The sequence below is a fragment of the Eurosta solidaginis genome, chromosome 5, assembly GCF_040869045.1.
Source record: "Eurosta solidaginis isolate ZX-2024a chromosome 5, ASM4086904v1, whole genome shotgun sequence".
In the NCBI taxonomy this organism is placed as follows: domain Eukaryota; kingdom Metazoa; phylum Arthropoda; class Insecta; order Diptera; family Tephritidae; genus Eurosta; species Eurosta solidaginis.
Genome location: NC_090323.1, coordinates 274411 through 296813, shown reverse-complemented (window position 1 = coordinate 296813; position 22403 = coordinate 274411). Strand labels below are relative to the sequence as shown.

General features: G+C 34.7%; 1 protein-coding gene across 10 annotated transcripts in view; it reads right to left on the bottom strand.

Moving 5' to 3' along the window:
• The window catches only part of Eip75B (Ecdysone-induced protein 75B), a 228651-nt gene that overhangs the window by 22420 nt on the left and 183828 nt on the right, over positions 1 to 22403 (bottom strand). For 9 of the 10 annotated variants that reach the window (XM_067786864.1, XM_067786863.1, XM_067786859.1 and 6 more), the window contains one exon: positions 18802 to 18946. In XM_067786864.1, coding sequence (XP_067642965.1) covers positions 18802 to 18946 — 145 coding nt within the window. Of the gene's footprint in view, positions 1 to 18801; positions 18947 to 19669; positions 21613 to 22403 lie in introns of those variants that run through there. The other variant, XM_067786866.1, reaches the window with a different exon arrangement.

Here is a 22403-nt window from a genome sequence, read left to right as displayed (position 1 = left end):
AAGTTATCGTGTTAACGGACGGACGGACGGACGGACGGACGGACATGGCTCAATCGAATTTTTTTTCGATACTGATGATTTTGATATATGGAAGTCTATATCTATCTCGATTCCTTTATACCTGTACAACCAACAGTTATCCAATCAAAGCTAATATACTCTGTGAGCTCTGCTCAACTGAGTATAAAAAACATGTGATATGTATTGTACTTGACCTTATGATTTCTCATTTTAATGAATAAAATTGAAAAAGACACAATTTCATTGTAGTTTTTGTAATGTAAATTGACTTAGTTTTTAATGTTTTATACAAATAAAAAACGTCCAGGAATTGGAATTTTTCAGAAATTAGAATCGCCCTAAAAACAAAGTGGTTTTAATTTGTGAGCGTCTACTGTAGCAGTTAAAGAGTGATCTGATTTCATTGCAATTTGACATATTTATTTGCAAGAATATGTGTACATGTTTTATAAAAGTTTTAAACTAAGCATCCACTATCCTGGCAAACATGATATACGATTTTATTCTTTTTTTCTATTACTTCTAGTTTTATATTCAGAAAATAAATTGTATTGTTATATGTATTATTTGTTTTACTATAACATGGTTGCAATTTCGATATATTTTAACTTTAGCTTTTGAACTGCATACATATGTATATTTTTATCATGTAGTCGACCATTTTACGTTTGTTGTCGACTTTAAATAAATAAATGTCCATATCCATAAAAAAATAATTTAAAAAAATTTTTAAGTTAAACGGTTTTATTGAAAACAATACTTACATGAAGTAATAATAATACTAAAAGATTTTCTTTCTTCTTTCTTTCTTTTTTTAATTGTCTGATCAACTAGATTGATGAGGAGTGTGATGAATAGTACCTAGGATCTACATAATAATTGTCTATCTTTTAGTATTATTAATACTTCATGTAAGTATTGTTTTCAATAAAACCGTTCAACTTAAAAATTTTTTTAATTATTTTATTTTCAAGTTTTTAGTCTTTATTTAATTGCCTATTATTTCTCATTCTATTTAGTTCATTTAGTGACTCATTATTACAATGACTCTTTCCTGACAATTTGTTACAATCTAAGTCCTCAATACATAATCCTTCCAAAGACTTTACTCGACTCTGCGCCACGTATGCTAGTCCCTCCTCCAACTCCAAAGTGTTTTGATGTCACTTCTACCGGACTGTATGTAATATTTTTTTCCAAATATGAGCCAAATCGGACCACAAATACGATTTTTGTGAATATCTCGATCCTTGCGCCATCTAGCGGCGATTTTTTTTCATAGGTCGCTTTTAAATTCTTGTATGTATTATGTGTTGCAAACAAGAGCCAAATCGGACCACAAATACGATTTTTGTGAATATCTCGATCCTTGTGCCACCTAGCGGAGATTTTTTCATAGGTCGCTTTCTATTCTTGTATGTATTATGTGTTCTAAATATGAGCCAAATCGGACCACAAATACGATTTTTGTGAATATCTCGATCCTTGCGCCACCTAGCGGAGATTTTTTCATAGGTCGCTTTCTATTCTTGTATGTATTATGTGTTCTAAATATGAGCCAAATCGGACCACAAATAAGATTTTTGTGAATATCTCGATCCTTGCGCCACCTAGCGGCGATTTTTTCTTATTATTGCATTGTCATCGGGTTCTAAAATATATTCCAAGTTCAAGCTTGTAGGTTATCGGTAAATTTAAGTTTCAATTACAAAATTCGTTCGCAACGGCCGTGCATGCGGCCGTGCAGCCTGCCTGTCAATTCAAGCTAAATAAACCCGTTTAAAAACAGCTGATCCAACCAATCTTATGGGAAAGGTGCCATACCATAAGGCCCTAACCAAAACCATACCATAGCCAACCATTTGGTTTTTCGCCATATCCAAAGCCTATAAATATTTGCGTTGGTGAATTTATTAACTATTTGAATCTTTTTTTTTTTTTTTATATGTTTTGATTAGATGCTGGTTTCCTCGAAAGCGGTGCCGCTACATAGCGGTAGATTGCGTTGTCATAAATGCTGCAATGTAAAAGTAACTATGTGGAAACTAAGAACCCGGTGAAGTTCACCGTAATATAATTTAGCTGCAGGGCAATAAATATTACGGCCGTCATTACGGTAGAAACTCGTTCATCGGCGTTTTTTCCCACCGCTATGGTCAAGGCGGTGAACATTTTGTGAAATAATTTAAATTATTAAAAAAAACATTTTTGAATAATTTTTTTTTTTCTTTTTTACGAGCCCTGAACCCAGAACCTTCGGTGTGGTAGGCGAGCACGCTACAGTTTTGTGCACTTTTTTTATAAAAAATTTAGACAAAAATAAGAAAATGATTATATTAATTTTCTTAAAGATTTAGATATAGATTTAGGAAATGTACTATGGAGTTTTGAATTTAACTAATCATAATACTTGAAGGTAGCTCAGGATTTTGTGAACTGAGTTTTGGACCTATATGCATAGCTAACACAGGCTCGGTTGCGAAACATTTGAACGGCTCTTCAAAATCAATGTGATTTTGAGTTTTTCTTATCTGGAAACTAGCATTAACGTCAGTAAGAAGGTCAGACTTGAAATCTTGCGTCAACAAGGCTACTTTGGACTGAGTGGGCAGTTTATACCAATTTCACACAGAAGAAATATACTAAGGTTTAAAAAAAAAATTTAATAAAATGCAATTAAAATAAAAGCAGTCGCAACTATTCATAGATGTTCCCCTAATTAAATATATATGTGCAATTTTTCAAAAAGCCATATTATAATTTGGTGCAAATGCTAGAAAAGTAAAATGTTTGAATTTTTGAATTTTGAATTTTTTATTGAAAAAAATTTTATTTTTCTATGTGAAACTGGTATTAGACAGTTAAAAGCAAATTAAGTAAGCAAACAATAATTTTTTTTTTAATTTTTAATAATTAAAAAAATTTTTAATAGCAGTTTCGCTCTGTCGTGAAAGTGTTTAGTTGTAAGCTTTCATTTTACAGATGTGTTCATTTGTATATTATTTTGAAGGGTTCGAGTCAGTTGCGGTGTTTGTTTATTCTATGGTTATGCCTCGGTGAAATATTTTCTGTTGATATATTTCCATGTTTTTAAACATGTTCAATCTTAGGAATTTATGTTGGGTATAGCGAACTTTGGCTGTATTTTTTATTTTCATTGGAGTGCATTTATTTTTAAAAATATGGTTTTCAAAGTCTTATTATGGTGTGCTGCTGGTTTCTGTCTGGATAATTAGGTTAGGTTAGGGTGGCTGCCCGAGGGCACACTTAGGCCAGTAGTATTAGGCCCGTTGTGATACCACGAAAAACACCGTTACCTTTCCTCTTCCAACCATTTTGAGGACCTGATGAAAGCTACCAGGTCCTTGACGTCATGCTCCACAACCTGGCTCAGATTATCAAGAAATGGAGCTCCCAGAAAGCGCTGCCGTGCCCCGCTTGGTGCTGGGCAGTTGCAAATGAGGTGAACCACCGTTTCCTCCTCCTCATCCTCTTTAGAACTCCTACAGCAACGAGGATAAGGCGCTCCTAACCTTTCTGCATGCCTACCTATGAGGCAATGACCCATTAGTCCACCACAAGTGTGGAAATTGTATCCCTTCTTAGGTTGTACACGTGACGGGATCTTTTAGGATCCCATTTAGGCCAGGTTTCTTTCGATGTTCGACACCCCGGTGTTTGTAGCCATCTTCGTCGGCTTGACGGTAGATGTGCTCTTTTAGCATTAGCTTGCATGTGGACAGGGGCATACCTAAGCGTTCTTGTCCAAGAAGAACCCTGCCTAGCGAGCTCATCTGCAATGCAGTTTCCCTCGATATCCCTATATCCAGGGACCCATGTGAGGTCTACACGGTTCTGTTGAGCCATCTCTTGAAGAGATCGGCGACAGTTTAGTGCTAGTTCAGAATTGAACGAGTGGGAGCCCAGAGATTTTATAGCAGCTGGCTGCCGCTGAAGATACAAATTTCTTTGCCGACATTGTATGTCCCCTTCGTAGCTGCGGCTTCCATTATGGCTGCAACTTCTGCCTGGAATACACTGCAGTGGTCGGGTAGTCTGAATGAGAGCTGGAGGTCAAGGTCCCCGTTTAGCTTGGAGCCGTCCGTGTATATGGAAATGCTGTTGCTCATAGCAAGGCACTTATCCGACTCCGTCCAGTCATCCCTGCTGGGTATGTTTATATTAAAGTTGGTTTCCGCAATTGTTGTCGTCGCACAGCGATACGTGCTAAGAGGAAGAAAACTGTATTTTTTTAGTATACTTGAGTGTCCTGTGGTATTGTTGTTCTAACACCACAACTCCCTTAGACGCAGGGCTGACGTTGCCGCTGCTCGATTACCAGCTAGATCCAATGGAAGGATGTCAAGATTGGCCTGAAGAGCTTCGCTAGGCATTGTTCTTAGAGCCCCGCTTATGCTTATCATGCTGGATCTGTGGAGTTTAACCAACAAGTTTAGGTTTGACGCCTTGCTCAAGGCTGGCCACCATACGACTACCCCATACAGCAGTACGGGTCTGATAATCGCGGTATAAATCCATCCGCATATGTTGGGGTGAGTCCCCATTTTTGCCAATGGCTCTTTTACACGTATATAATGCAAAGTACGCTTTCTTTTGTCGCTGAATAACGTTGTCCTTCCAGTTCAGCTTTTTGTCCAAAACTATGCCTAGAAATTTGGCTTTATCTGCCAGGCTTAGGCGCACCCCATTTAGTTCTGGCAGGTTTAACGATGGTATTTTGTATCGTTTGGTATATAAGACAAGCTCTACTTTATCCGAATTGACGCTGAGTCCACATCGGGAAGCCCACAGGGAAACCTCTCGCAATGCTACCTGCATCAAGTCGCATAAATTTTGAGGGAACTTGCCTCTGTAGACAATCGCTAGGTCATCAGCATATGCCACAACCTTCCCGCTCCCCCAACTAGTATCTCTTAATAGCGAGTTTACCGTTAGGTTCCATAGTAGAGGGGAAAGGACACCACCCTGGGGCGTGCCACTTGCGACAAATCGTGTTATATCAACCTTCCCCAGTGAGGAAAGCACTTTTCTTCCCCTGAGCAGTCAATCAGTCCCACTACGGGTCTATTTACGTCCAGATCAGTTAAAGCATTGTTAAAGGCGTCTGGACTTATATTGTTGAATGCTCCTTCAAGGTCTAGGAAGGCCACAAGACAATAATCCTTTTCGAACAAGGATGTCTCTATAGTAGAGACTAGGCTATGTAGCGCAGTCTCCGCAGATTTGCCTTTGGTGTACGCGTGCTGATAGCCCGAAATGAGGTTCTTATCAATGCTTGTAGTGAGAAAATCGTTAACTATTCTCTTTAGGGTCTTGAGTACGAAGGATGAAAGACTGATAGGTCTGGAAATGAGGAAATGAGGTTCCTATCAATGCTTGTAGTGAAAAAAGCGCTAACTATTCTCTCTATGGTCTTGAGTACGAAGGATGAAAGACTGATAGGTCTGTAGTCCTTCGGCTCGTGGTGAGAGGCTTTGCCTGCCTTAGGAATGAATATGACCGTGGGGCTCCTCCATGCACACGGGATATAGTTCAGAGCCAAACAAGCGGTATATATGCGCCAGTTGGCTGATAACTCCATAGAGTAGATAAGTTGAGAGGGAACAATCCCGTCTGGTCCAGCAGCCTTAAAAGGTTTAAAACTTTTAACTGCCCACCTTACTCTCTCCTCAGCGATGGGTATATTCACAGCTTGATTTGCTTCAGGTCTGGATAATTAATGATCGGCATTCGGTCATGTCTGCATTATGATTGGTCGCGGCTTGGTCAATTTATAAATAAATAAATACATTTAAGGCCCGATAGCCCCGAAAAGATTTAAGGTCGAGCTACAAATTGGCGGTACGGGACCTACATGTTTAAAGCCAACTCTGCACGGCATCTGCACGACGGATGAGTTTTCATTGGGAAACTTTTCATGGCAGAAATACGCTCGGAGTATTTGCCAAATCACTGCCGAGGGCGACGCCGTTTTAGAAACACTTTTTTCTAATTGAAAAAACTTGTTTCTAAATTTTTGTGTTTCTTTGCCCGGGAATCTAACACAGGATTTTCGGTGTGGTAGGCGGAGCACGCTACCACCACACCACGGCGCACATGGGTAGATTTTCAAGTTTTAGGCGGCAAAAAATATTTTATTGCCTATATCTTCTTAAAACTGTTTATTAAATGAAAAATTATAATAATTTGTGTAATTTATCGGTTATATTAAAAAAAGAGATATTACACTGTGTAACACTAAAAAATTTCTGCGCAGTGAGGCTATTTTTCTTGTTGTACAGCAAGAGGTGTAATAACTTAGTTCTGTCCTTATCTAGGGTAAATTTTTAATTGGTTTTATGAAAAATTATAATAAATTGTGTAACTAATCGGTTATATGAGAATATACATTACACTGTGTAACACCTAAAGATACCTGCGCACTGAGGCTATTTTTCATGTTGTACAGCAACAAGGGTATAACAAACCCTCTATCTAACCACCTATCTGCAAGTATCTGCAGCTAAATTTAATGTAGTTGGCAAGCTAATTGTACCAAGTACCATGTTCAAAACTAATTTTCACTTGGATGGACTTGGAAACATAACAAAACTGGTTTTGAAAACCAAAAATAAAAAAATAAAAAAAAATTAATTGTTTAACATCCTAAATAAAATAGGTTCCGTATCAATTTATAACTTCTAAAAATCACAAACACCATTAATAATGTTAGTATTTACCTGAAATATTAGAATCCATCACAATTACTCAATTCAATTGTCTTAAAACTTAAAATATTCTCGTTAAAACATGCGATTTCACATAGTTTAAAAAAAAACCATAACACGCGTTTAGAAATAGCTAAATTTCGATTACTTGGCAGCCAACCCCAGGTGTGCGATGGATGGGGAGGGGTAGAATTATCGTTCCCCTGTCTATTCTTAAGCTGTGGGAGTGCTTTTTTTTGTAATTATGGCAACTTTCGGAAATTCAATTATGGCCGCCTAAATGTCTAAAATCTACCTATGTGCGGCGGCCGCCAATTAGTCATTTTATACATCCGTATATTCTATCACGGCGGCCACCGTGGTGTGATGGTAGCGTGCTCCGCCTATCACACCGTATGCCCTGGGTTCGCACGCCGGGCAAAGCAACATCAAAATTTTAGAAATAAGGGTTTTCAATTAGAAGAACATTTTTCTAAGCGGGGTCGCCCCTCGGCAGTGTTTGGCAAGCGCTCCGGGTGTATTTCTGCCATGAAAAGCTCTCAGTGAAAACTCATCTGCCTTGCAGATGCCGTTCGGAGTCGGCATAAAATATGTAGGTCCCGTCCGGTCAATTTGTAGGGCAAATCAAGAGGAGCACGACGCAAATTGGAAGAGAAGCTCGGCCTTAGATCTCTTCGGAGGTTATCGCGCCTTACATTTATTTTTATTTATATTCTATCACAAAAATACTTTGATTTCCAAATTGTGTGCCATGGCGTATAAGCAGTGACATGCCTAAGTGGTTTCCTAAAGGCAAGCCGAAGCCATTATTCACCAGAAAAAGTAATCGTGTTCGTTTATTTTAAAATGTTTACTTGTCTCTATGCATTTATTTGTCGAACCTTCGTTATTGCTTTGTTTTTCGTTATCCAGTTTTGAATATTACGGGAGGAGCTACATCAAGATACTTTAGAAAACAGTTTTCTGAGCGTGGTCGGACCTTGCTGTGGTTTTGCAAAAACTCCGAGTGTGTTTCTGTCACTAAAAGCTTCTTAATGAAAATCCATCTACTTTCCCGTTCGGAGTCGGCATAAAACACGTAGGTTCAGCCCCGCCAATCGGTAGGAATAAATTTAATTAGCTCAACAAAAACTAATCTTAGCGGCGCAATATACCGCCAATTTATTAATATTATTATTAAAAGTACATGCATATATACTAATAAGTTATTTTAATAGAATTGTATTGTCCTTTTTCCGAAATATGAATCCTTTGTGAGGAAAATCATATATCACACGCTGGAAGCTGTAAGCGTTACTAGAATTAATAAAAAGAGATTTTGCGAAATTTTTTTATCAAACCTGGGACCGGTTAAATAAGCTAACCAAATTTTGTAAAAAGTTACACATTTTTAGTTTTTGTTTGTTTGTTTGTAGGTACTCTACAAATAACTTCGTTTTAACTTCCATATTAAAACTTAACGTTGAGTTTGTTTTTAAGCTCAAGTATTTTTAAACAAAAGAACGAAAACCAGTTTTGTATGACAGACAATTCTAGATTAAAATACCGACAATTTTTGGGCGGTTTAACATCTCCCTGGGTTTTAGAATTTTTTAACCGCATTTGCTCCATACATAGGTAATATATTTATTTTTATTGGATGCACGCATGTAGCTTTGAATGCATAGAAGTTTTTCGCAGTCTTTTATAACAAAGATAAAAAAGCTTTGTTTACCAAACCGAAGAATTATTCAAATTTGAAAGAACTGTCATACATTCCAATGCTATACTTGAACTTGAAAAAGCCTGTCGAAAAATTCGGCTTGCAAATTTCATACGGAATTCCCACCTCCGTCCGTGTGCGCCTTGATGCACGAATGAGAAAAGAAAGCGAATACTGTAACTTTTTAATTTTAAAAGCCTCGTGAAAGCCCATAATGAGATGACACCTTTCCGAAGCGTTGTAGAATAGAATATGCGTAGAATGTGAATACGAATACCTGTGCAATGAACCGAAAGTAGCTTTGTACATGATTGTAAATCCGAAAAGAAATACTTATGCCATCAAGTTTATTTTTGAAAATGGAGCATTCCGCTAGGCAACCCGAGCTTTTCGGATTGTATGAAAAGCACGCCACTGCGTATAAGTGACATATTTAGAAGAATCGTTAACAAGAAATCTAACACCAAGGAATGAAAGTGAAACTGTAATCGTAACAGTTTAAAACGGTAAATAGCTTTTTAAAAATTAGGTAAAATAACTTTAAAACGGTAAATAGCTTTTTAAAAATTAGGCAAAATAACTTTAAGAAGGTACGCAAACTTATGCTGTTGGGTATATATGTATTTATTTATTAACTACTTTTTATACTTCACGGGATCCGAGACTCAGCAAGTTAAATGTTTAAGAACGAAACCAACCCCGAAACCGAGACAGGGTAAAACTGAAGCCTAAACCGGAACGTTATTCTAATCCGTTTGATGTCTTACCACCATACTTTGTTTAGCTTCCTTTGCAAAACCACTTTTACTGACAGTAATTCAATTAGAGAGCTTCCCGACCTTTCCAGAGCGTACAAACCCGAAATTTTTAAAGCCTCCGAATTATTTCAAAATATAGCTCTTCCGGGACTTGAACATAGAACCTGTTCGCCTCAATTGGCGGCAAATGCATATTTAATGCATAACTCTTTTCCTACCTAAATTTACAGGCACCGTTTCTTGAGTGTGACTTTCACACCTCCTGGACAATGAAACCGGGTGGTTTTAAAATTTAATAAAATTATTTTCAGCCGAGAACTTCCACTCTGTGAGTCTAGATATACATATTGGAAAAAAAAAATACTTTTCGTTCCCTACTTTTCAATATACATATGTATGTGCATATGTACATATATACATACCTACATTTAATATTAATAAACACAATTTATATAGAGTGTGCGATTGTTCGCGAATAAAATTCAAGGAGAACCAATCAAATTAAGCATTTTGCTGGTGCGAGCAGTCACCTCCAAAATACAATGCTACTCTGTAATAAGCACGTATGTATGTACATGCATATGGATATATATTAATAACCAATGTACAAACACGACGTCAATTATTTTGTAAATGTGGAACACGCTCCATGACCAGCTACTAAATGTGACTGCCTGCGCGTTTGATTGCAATCAAGAAAAGTGAATGACCGTGCATGACCCAGTTAAATGTCGCTGCACTCCGAGACAAAGCAGTTTCTGTTGAAGGCGAACCAACATTTGACGAGGCATATTGCATTTGCACATATTCGTTTTTTGTATACTCTACATGTGCATACATACATATGTATTGCTAAGTCACAAACACATAATTGACTATGTAAGACCTCAACTTGAGTATGAGTTCAGAACATTTTCAATGCAACCGCAATTGCATGGATTGCTTGAACATTTGTATGGCTATGTGTGTAAATAAGTGTATAATACATTCACTCATCAATTGAGTAATAAAATACTTCATGCGTTTTCTTTCCCTGAAATAGTCTAACAATTATTCTTCCAAGCTTCTTAATTGCCAAGTTTTTGAATTTCTACTTTTCTTACTTAAAGCTTTAGCCCTCTGGTATCTAATGTTGCCTCTTGAAAAACTTATATTTTTTCGAAAAATATTAAAACACGAAATCATATGTAGAACTCACTCTAGGTGTAGGAATTTCTTTTTTATATTGTAAGTCTCAACCGAGGGCACATATTATAAAAAAAAAACATATTTGCATAAAACTCGAAAAACATAAACTTTCTATCAGGAACAAAAAGTAGTTTTTAATGAAAAGTTAACAGGTTTTACCATTCTTAAATTGTTATGAAAAAGTTAGGTACCTACTGTATTATATATTTTATAAATTTCATTTTATTCTCACTGGAAGGTTCAGCAAGTAATTACTTATAACTTATAAGACTATTACATTTATATATACATAACTTGTTGCCTACTATGAGCATTACCAAGCATCACTATTTATGCATTGGAAACTCATCATACAAAATAAATGGATATCCAAATACAGTAGAATATCGAAAAAGTTAACCAAAATGTCCGAGGGTTATTTAACTTTTCTGAAATTCTATGTACAAACCGGGAAAATGCAGTAATAAACATTCTGCCGTCGTAGAAAAGAATATGGGTATTTACATTCTTACTTAAACTGACACCTAAATGAACTTAACATGTGTGTAACTTTCCAACATATGCTGTTTTTTTTTGTTGAAAATAAGTATATTGGATTAATTTAGGTATGATCTTTCTATTTATGTTCAACTCATTTTACGCGAATCTGTTTGTATATGACTATTCTTCGAAAAAATTTATACCCACATTCTTTATTAGGACGGCAGTTTTGTGTATCATTACGTGTATTACGCGATTTTTGTTTTTTTTTTTTTTGGGTTGTGTTTCCTATTTTTAACAAACAAACTATACACAACCCACAGGTTCAAAAGCTGACGACTCATTAAACGTGTGCAAGCTAAGCTTAGCGGTAATCGCGAAATACATAGAAATTCACGAAATAAACGGAAGGAATATACCCGCTATTATTTGTGTCCAAACAATTAGTTGGGCTAGAAATGATGTATAAGCTCAGAAAAGTTAACCATTTAACTTTTTAGAGCAGTACATGGGGGGCTCAAATTCGGATAACTAAACCGAAGGATTAACCATTTCGAGAGTTAGCTTTTGAGCGATTTTACTGTACTATGAAGTCACTGAACTTTTGAATGTCTAGTTGCAAAGTGTATTATTGCATATATGTACATACATACACACTTTTGCATAGAAAGACGACATACTTTTGCAAGAATGGCATACTAATATGGGATAAAAATGCATGTATATGAATACAACATATTTTCGTATGTATGTTTCTTGCATATATATTTATTTTAAAATGAAATAAACAAAGACTAAACTTGATAACCTAAAACTGTGGAGCAAACAGCACTCACAATTTATTTTAATTTTGTCATGAAATCGAAAGTCTAGTTGAGTTTAACTTTTGCGTTTGTATTGAGTTAATATTTCGAAATCACTCAAAAGAGCATACAACCGAGTAGTTAACGTATTCAGTATTTATTTGGCTAGCCTTCCACTCACTATAAGTTAACAGCTCTCTCGTTTCATGGCGAGAGATTGCTTAGTTAGTTTTGTTGGCTGTATGTTCGTTTGTAAGACATTTCATTTGATATAGTTGCGTAGCTGAGGTAAATGAACTTTCGAAGGTTCGACCTATTTAGTGCAAAACAAAAAACATGTACGTATTCACACGTTATATACAATGGCCCATAGTCATAGTCAAAATAAAGTAGGTTTTATATTTAGTTGCAGCTTTTTTGACAGATAGCTCATGGAAAATTATGTCAAAAAGCTGTAACTATATTCAAAACCTATTTTATTTTGACTATGACTATGCGCCAATATTTTCATGTGCAAATGTAAAATGTATAATATGTAAGATGCGTATTCATTAAAAATTTAATCTCGAAAAAGTTAACCGAAATACACATTTACAATCCAAGTGGTTCTTACATTTGAAAAACTATAATAAAAAACAAAAATTTTGTAGGAGGTAACTTCCAAAATTTCATTTCATGTATATTCGAGATGGTTACTTTAGATACGTCATAATCGATTTCTTGAATACCTTATAAATAACTCACTAAATTTGTACCAGGCTTAGCTTGTAATTCGGGAAGCACATGGAAATTTATGAAATATAAAGGAATAAGGGAATTATCCGCTCTTGTTTTTGTTGATAAATAGACGATTGGATTTAAAAAAATGAATAAACTCAGAACAATTAGTGTAAAATAGAATACGATTAATTTAGCCGAGCGACTAACTCTCTCTAACTGGCGCGATTCTAATAATAGCCTAGGATACGTTCAAATAGGGGCGATCCATTTAAAATACACCCGATACAAAAGCGTACGTTCATGAATATGAGCACTTTTAACATCTAATTTTTTTTTTATAAATATTGAGATAAACTATCATACGACCATAAAAAACGGAAATGTGGAATAAAAAGTCATATTTAAGTTTTTTTTTTTGAAAATACGATGAAGAATAGGCAAACGTTATTCATAGTCTTATAATCGTGCACTGCAAACAGGTCACAAAACAGCCGTAACACACCAACATCCTCATATATACAGCATACATGCGTATACACATTCATATGTCGATATGCATATAAGTATGCAAGTGGGCCCATACTTATGAGCAAAGTTATCAAGGTACAAAAACATGAACGTAAGTGTGTATGTAATTCCACTCTACGATGGCTTCCCGCGTTTGCTCGGAAATTTGTGAGCAAAAACTATGCAACGGCATGTGGCGCGATACAAACAAAAATGGCTGACCTAGTTTCAGTGTTACGAACAGTCGTGGTCAATGAACTCGCTTGAGCAATGACGTCGACCCACCTCATAGCTTTGCATTCAAAAGTGTAGGCGATGCGACCATGGAAACTTTCGTAAGATTAAAACGACAATAAATGCAACAGTATATGTAACGGTTGATAACCGAAGCTGCTCAATGCTCTGTGTAAGACGAACAAGTCTCCAAAACTTTCCTTTTATTAGTACTTATTATTTTAAAAACAATAATAAACGTATGTATTTAATTAATAGGCTGGAGAATATGTTTTAATTTCGATTTCAATTCACGCACGCTATGAAAGAAATAAGCAATCACAAAAATATAAATAAAACAAATTATATGCATTTGTATGTTGAAGTGGTATTGGTAGGTATATGTTGATTATTTTTATTGTTTTGCTTTTTGAGGTATGTGTGTGAGATTTAAGTTTTTAGAATATCTATTGGTCAAACCCGCAATTCACTGATACAAAAACCAAAAAAAAATGCTGCTGGAGTTTTTAATCAAATAACTGAATAACCAGGCTGAAAAGATCACCTAAAATTTGCAAAAATCTTAAGCGTTAAAAAAATTTACGTTGTACCAACCGAAGGTCCTGGGTTCAAGGCCCGGGAAAAGCAACACTAAAAATTTGGAAAGAAGTTTTTCCAATTAAAATAATTCTAAGCGGAGTTGCCCCTCAGCAGTGGCTTGGAAGGCACCCCGAGGTTATTTCTGTCATGAAATCCTTCCGAAAAGGCCATTAACATATGTATGTAAAGCCAAATTGTAAGAAAAATTAAGAGTAGCACACCACAAATTTAAGAAGAATCGCGGTATATAACTCGTTGGAGGTCCATGCCAATTTTATAGTATGTATGTATATAAAAGTTTATATGAAGGTACAATCTAAAATTGGTTGAATTATGCGCTGAGGAATTAGTAGTCTAGATGTGCATGGATTTGAGCAGTTTGATTTTTCAAAATTCCAAATGTTATAAAGATATGCATACGTATATTTGTGCACAAAATTGTTTATTTAGGTTTATGATGACTGTGCTGTGTGTTCCTAAAATCGTTTATTGTACCAGCGAGGTGGTGTATCGACAATCTTTATTTCGATTCGTTTTGCCTAAAGAATTAGAATTATTATTCGGTATTAATGAAGAAATTGGGTTAAGTTCGGTCACACAACTCGTGACACAATTTTCAAACATTTCACAAAGAAGAAGATATTATATAATAATACATATTTTTACATACTTATACAAATATATATGTAAATAAAGAATTAAATAAATTTAATATACATAAATTATAAGATAGGTTGTAACGTGTGTATGTATGCACATTTACCAGTACAGAGTTTAATTAAACGAAATTAAAGGAGCTCAATTAAAACTTGAAGTTAAAACAATTTCTAATCTTTGTGAATATAAAATACTGTGTTTTCCATAGAAACGGATACTTGATTATATGTAAATATGAATTTACATCTATTAATTTACACATAGTCATACAAACATACATATACATTAGGGTGGGTCCATTTGTATGGACGAACGTTAACCGATATCGCGCCATCGATTTTTCGATAGGATTTGGGCTCAGGAAAAAAAGTTCCTCTACGCATACCCAAAAAAATAATTTTCGAGCCTGCGAAATTACATTTTTTTGACTTTTTTTCGACTTTGATTTTTAACGTTTTTTTCATGACCTACTAAAAAATTTTCATATGTATGTATACCCTGTCCGGCCCAAAAATGTCCGCTAAAAACGTTAGCCATAACAGTTTAAAACAAAAATATTTTACAATCAAATGAAAATTTTTTAGTAGGTCATGCAAAAACCCTTAAAAAAAGTCAAAAAAAATGAAATTTTGCAGTGTTGGGAATTTTTTTTTTTTGGGTATGCGCAGTGGAACTTTTTTCCTGAGCCCAAATCCTATCGATGGCGCGATATCGGTTAATAAATCGACCCAGTCTAATATACACACATAGATGTTTTTTTATATTATGTTACGTATACGCTCTTTTACCCACCTATACGTAATTGTACTTTGTTATGTTGTTTTTATTGTCATTGCTTTACAAAATTTCGTTCATGGTTGGTCAACGAACTCATGGTCGGCGCATAGATGCATAGATACACATATTCAGGCTCATAAATAAACGAACCCATGCACACATAAATACGTACATGAATGCATATATTTATGGCCAAGTGCCTGCGTGTTAGAATACACGACTTAAGCATTTCGTGTGGAACACTTACTACAACACAACACAGAGAGAGTTTATAGTAGTGTTTGGTTAACGTTAATGCTCACATTAGCTGGGTCGGCCATGCTGATTCACTAATGGTACTCGCGTTGAGAGGCAATGACTCACTCAACCAGTGTTGGCATTTTGGTGCTTTTGGAGTCAGATCTAGCCCTTTTTTTGTGTTTAGCTCCAAAAATTCCGGTTTAGCTCCTAGCTCTTTTTTGGCCCTTTTTAAAATGTTTGCCCCTTTTTGGCTCCAAATCTATTTCGGCAATACGTGTTGTGAAATTTGTAATATGTTTTTTGTGCGTCGAAGTTTTATTTTATTTGTTTCGTTATGTGTGATGTTGCAACTCGGTACTCAACTGATAACAAAAACTTTAATCGATAAATGAGGTTGTACATTTGCTTTTCCAGCTTGTGCAAGAGCATAGCGTCATATTATAAGAGTTTAGACCCTTTAACTTCAGATTATAATAAATTTTTGTCGCCCGTACCTTATTTTTATTATACCTTTGAAGAATATATACGATTTAAAAAAGAAAATAAATGTATAGACAAATTTATTGAAAGAAAGATACGTAATATATGTCGCGACTTCATAATTAAATTAATAGAGCAATTAAGGCAACGCTTGCCGCAAAATATAGAAACGCTTAGCAAAATAGATTTCTTTTCAGTTAAAACACATTGAGAATTGTGAAACCTCAATTGTTTTCATATTTCACAAATGAAAAAAAAAAACAAGTATAGCACTGATGAAATAACTAGCTTAGAAATGCAGTGGAAGAATATTTATCTCCAAAACTGGAAAAATGTGACTTCAACTTTCAGTTTTTGGTTTGAGGTTAAAGGGTTTAAGAACGCGTTAAATGAAAACCCTTTCCAAGAGCTTGTCAATTTTGTGCTTACATTTCTTTTGCTGCCAATAAGTAATGCTGAAGTTGAAAGAACGTTTTCAAACATGAGTTTAATTAAAAGCAAACACAGAAACAAAATGAATTTAGTTATGTTGAATTCGCTTCTGATAATAAGAAGTGGTCTTAAACGGCTGAATAAATGCTATCATGACTTTAAAATAAACAACAATCCCTTAAAATTAATGAACACAAAAAAATATGTGTGAATGTGGAAATAATAATAATTCATCTTTTGAGGACGAAATCATAGATTTTGAAGTCACCCTTTCAAGGGCCCTTCATATATATCTCGTCCCAACATAAACTTAAATATCGCACGATACCGTACCGCCAAAAGGCGAAACAAAAGTTAGAAAATGAAACGTATTTTTGGTGTTAAAAAATATAAAATGAACTATAAAAACAGTATTATTTATGTACCTCTATTGTACCTTAGTTTTTTTTTTTTTTGTGAGTTTACTATACCTTTTTTATAACTTTGTTTGAATTTGGTTTGAAATAAATGTGAAAACTTACATTGAAAAATATACATATACTTTTAGCTCTTTTTGCAACGGGTTTTGGATTTTCTTGAAGAAATTTAGCTCTTTCTAGCCCTTTTTTTTAGATTCTATCCCCAAAGAAATTTCTTTCCTGGCAACACTGTACTCAACTCGCTTGACAAGTTAATCGAGTGTCGCGGGGTGAAAATCAACTCTTACTCTTGGGCACAGATGACATGATATGAAACTTCTCGCTGTATGAGAGCGCGTGAAAATGTGCATTTTTTATAATATTGGCCATAGATACCATCATGCTCAAAATCAAATTTGGGCATTTCAGAATAACTTTGGGGTATTTTACATGGTAAAGGTTTAATTTATAATTTTCACCGAAAACTTACTCAAGATTGTAAAATGGGATATCAAAAAACTCAAATTTTTGTCAGGATTACAAATCCGAAGAAAAGATAACTATTTTTCACCCGTGGAAAATTTATCAGTGACAACACCTTTCATCGAAGGGCTACACACGAAACAGGTTTTGATAGCAGCTTTCGATTGGAGGAAAAGTGAGCTTCTTAGTCTTCGCATTGATGTAAATAGATGCATAAAGGCCAGGTTTTTGTGGGGTGTTGCAACGTTCCACGTTTGACAGCTGAGATAAATTGTAGGTATACGTATAGGTTAACGCAACATGTATAATTAACAGCCTTTTGCGGACGACAACGCAGATACTTCACGAAGTGATCTAATTTCGTAATTTCTTATAAATTTTTTGCGTTTTTTATTGTATGTGGATATACATATGTATGTACATAACCATTTTGGTCGCATCAAAGTGAAAAAGGGGCTAGCCGTTCATTGTTATCTTATGGCGGTGCCAGCTCAACAAAGCAAAGCAACGCAATCGAAATATATTATTTCATATTTTTTCACTTATCTACCACAAAATATTTCTACAAAATTTTGCCTTTTTTATATATTTTAATAAGTTTTTATCACCTTACTTGCTGATTTTTTTGAAAATAATGAAACCGAACGGATTTCTTGGAGTTTTTTTTTTTGGTAGTTTAGGCAACTCTATAGCCATCTGATGTTTTTGGAAACGAATGAACTTTTGTTTACAATCAAAAGAACTTCAAGACCCATTCTTGGAAACGAATGAACTTTTGTTTACAATCAAAAGAACTTCAAGACCCATTCCTGGAAACGAATTGAGAGAGAATAAAAGTTTCATATCATGTCATCAGTGCTCTTGGGTAATATTTTTTGACACATTGTCGACGACGCATTAAAAGCTGCTAACTCTACTCTCTACTCAACACGGCTTTTTGATACCGACGGATTTGTTAACGATTTCTGAATATTGGTATGTATAAGGAAGTGTGTGTTCAACACCAACAAAATTATCAAAAGGTCATAACTCCATCTATGCACTTTTAATACATTATGAAATTTAGAATATTGACTGGTTTTTTGCATTTTTGTTGCATGGAGTTAGCAGCGTTTACCGCGTCAACTTTATTATTTTTGGAATCTATGGAGGAATACACTCTCTGCACAATATTCCCCACTAAACTACCATTTTCCAAAAATAAGCTAACTTTTGGTTGACAATTCTACAAGATTGAGGTAAATATTTGACTTTTTTAACTACAAAAAGTCAGTAATATAGTTTTTTCAAGTATTTAAATTGTATGATTTTAGCTTCGTGCCGACGGGCTCAGCTACCATATGATTTATCGTCATATTCACAATTTAATAGTTTTTTTATCTTGCTCAGAAATAATTTTTTTTTTAATAAATAACTAACAATTAAAGTTTAATTCAGTAGTTTTAATATTTTTAGATTAGGCCCTCCATATAACATATATTTATAGAAATTGTGCACATGTTCATGTTACTCAAAACAAGGTCATATAAATACTTACACACATATATTTGTGAGTAACTTTGGATTAGAAATGAACTAAATATAACATAATAGTAATATAAAAGTAAAGCTTACCATCACGACTCATTCCTACAGCAATACATTTTTTCAGTCGACAATACTGACAGCGATTACGATTGATTCGTAAAATACTGCATTGTTGATTCTTTGTACATGGACGATATTGAATTTTTTGCTGAATAGACCGCCGAAAAAATCCCTGAAGATATAAAAAAGAAATGTATGTCAATACAGTTTATGTGAATGAGAACATGCAAAAAAAAACAACATTAAAAACATTAATATTTACTTAAATATATATGTATAAGATTTACCTAAATATATATAAATTTACTGTCACCCATAGCAAAAAGGCAGTAAAGTTCAGTAACTGCCTTTTAGGAATTTTGATGCCAATATACATATTTCTGCTACACTAATTTACTCATTAACTTAAAAATTCATCACTAAAAATTCAAATTTACAAGACTTAAAATTTATTTTATATTTTGAATAACATAAACGTCCCAACGAAAACAACCGTATATACATTTTCCAAGGCAAAAAACCAATATAAAACAAATATTACTGCTTTTATTCTCTGAAAAAAAAATTATTCTATGAAAAAAGAATAATTCACTTTACTGCTTTAAGATTTACAAGACATGAAGGCCGATGGCGTCTTATTTCGACCTTCGAAAATAACTATGTACCAAAAATACATGATAATGGCTCTCGATAAAGCCATTTAATAGGTCACATTCATTAATTTTTGTTGTGTACCAAATGAAACTATTTATTTAGCTAAAACAAACGTAAAAATTGCACTTCACATTTCTCTCATTTCACTTTTTACGCTTTATTGCCATTTGCTATGGACGACAGTATAAGTACTCGATATTAAACATAAAGCTAGAATTTATTTGAAAGTTACATTGCGTACATCAGTTATGGCTGTTTCACAGTTAGTTTTTCCAGACTTAGAGGAAATATGTGAAATGTATTTGTTGGGTAATTGCACAGACTCGTTATTTGTGATACTCTCATTTCTACAGTCAGCCGGAAATTTATTGTAAGTTTCTAAGTTTTCATCAAATTTCTGACACAGATCATTCATTGCAGATTGCTCTACAAATGACAGCTGTTGTGGCTTTCCATGAATATCACACAATTCGTCCCCGCAACTTGAATCGATGTCTTTTGGGTGGCAATCACTGCATTGGCAAAATGAAGTTCTTGTATCAGTCTCAATTGCATTATCGTGAGACTGCTGCACACATTTACAAAAACTTGTATTAAGACTGGTACTTGATTGATTGCTAGAAGAGCTCAAGAGGGATGAATTGCTGTCTGAACTGTCCCGACGATGTTGCTGAAGGAGAACAGTGATTTCTTTTTGGGTTTCCTCAGACAAATTTAAATCGGCTGTTGCCACCACTTCATTAAAAATCATTTTCGCTATATTCTCATCAATGCTTTCATTTCTTTTATAATGATTTTCAGTTTTTATTAATGATTGTTTCTCTTTTTGTAGTTGCTCGCGTTGTTTCCATTCACGGGCAAAACGAATTTTTTTCCACGGACACTGATATTGTTCGTTGCAATCGCTATTTGTGGTAAAATTTGAAGCGTTGACTGGAGGAACTGACATCATGTTATGAGAAGCTGCCTTTGCTATAGTTTCCTGAGGTTTTTTGTTTGAGATATCCACAATTATTTCTTTGCTTTTCTTTTTACTAACATCGTCAATGTCCTTGTTTTCAATAATTGCGTCTTTTCCTATATTAGAGCTATCGGTTAAAGACTTTTCCGCTATATTTACAATGTCAGTTTCAACCCTGTTTTTTTCGGATGTACGGGGTTCGATTAGCAGAGATGGACTTATCCCAGTTGACGTCAGTCTTTCACATTCAGTGGAACAGAAGTCGTGCTTCAACTGGTATTGTTTCGGATCATCCGACCTTACAGAGTTTTGGTGTTCAATTTGATTTTCTGTTAAAATATTTGAAGCACTCACTCCCGTTCCTTCGGTTTTGGAAACTTGTTTTTTTGTAACAGGCTCAGATTCTAATAGTTTGACCAAAGCCGAGTGTTTCTGCTTCAACAGTTGACTTTTTGTAGTCGGAAGACGTTGGGGAGTTTCAGCTAGATGTGTGGAAATTTGTTGTATATTGCCACTTGGTGTCGCCCGCAAAAGCATTTTTGTTAATTCCGACTCTGCTGGTCGCATGGAATATGGTTTCAACTGCGGAGACGGTGACGTTGCTTGCATTTGCAGCTGGTAAGCATGGCATTGTAGTTGGGAGTGTTGATCATCTTGGCGATCATTAGCAGTGAGCTCTTGTGTAGCGCAAACCATCTTCACAAATTTTCTGGCATAAATTCCATATAATTTATGTATGTATGATTTATCTTTTCACTATCAGGAACATAGTTTAACTTCAATATATATATTATAAATTATTGATTACGTTTTAAGGTGTAACTATTTTGAATTTAGAGAGGATATTTCCCGCCAATTCCCGATTGGAGGTAAGTTTTGAGTTTTGCACTAGTTTGTATGGCACGCTTCACTAAAACTCTGCTATTTGTTTTCTTTTATATTACTTTAGCTTTATTTTAAAATTATATTTAAAATTTCTGTTTTATATTCTGTCTTTTAAATTATTATAGCTTTGTACGATGGGTGTTGCACGTTGGGTTGCAAATTTCAGCTTTTAAATAGCTACGATTATATAAAAACCACTGGCATTATTTAAAACGATTTGTGACCAAATGATTATCAATCAAATTTTTAATAATTTCGTTTGATCAATATTTTCTTTTTAATTATTCTTCACTACAGTTTTTTTTAGAAGCTTTCAAAGCGTTAGCACATACAATGAACCGTTTCGTTTGACAAGTAAATTGCGAATGATTACCTCAAAACAACCTCGAATTGATTATTCGTTGTTGTTATCGTAGCAACTCGAGTCATTATTGCATTTACTCTTGCTGCTTCCACTGTTGCTGTAGTTATCGGCGATTCGTGGCTGCCTTCGGTGTTTAAACAAACCGAACTATCTAGTTAGCTGCGAGCAATGACCCCCAAATCAGCTCACAACAGCTAAGCTAGCTGAGTGGAACTTGAAATTGAGTAAAATTCGTTAAACGTGTATTTCTCATAAAATTATCACTTACACTCAAATATCTGACACACTTTTTTCACAATTGAGCAGCAATCTGAGGCATTAAAAATTTGATAGAAATATCTACATCTGCGCGTATATACATACATGTACATATAAACATTAGGGTGCCCCAAAAAAGTTTCACTTTTCCGTCCGAACTAAAAGACTAGAGCCGTATTCTCAACTAAACTTTAAGGTTTATCGGCCCATAAGCTTTGAAATTCAGAATGTATATTGCAACGATTTTCCGTCATCCCTTGTCAAATTCACTTGAATAAATGGCTCTTAGTGGCACAAAGTCATAGTCAAATTAAAGCAGGGGTTAAGTTGGTTACAGCTTTTTGACATAATGTTTGCGACCTATTTGTCAAAAAACTGCAACTTATTTTAGACTCTGTTTTAGTTCGACTATGAGTCAGTATATTTAAGAAATATAAAATGTAATGGACATGAAATTATCATTCTGATAATTTCTCAAAAGAATCGCGCGTGATTTCGCTAAGTACT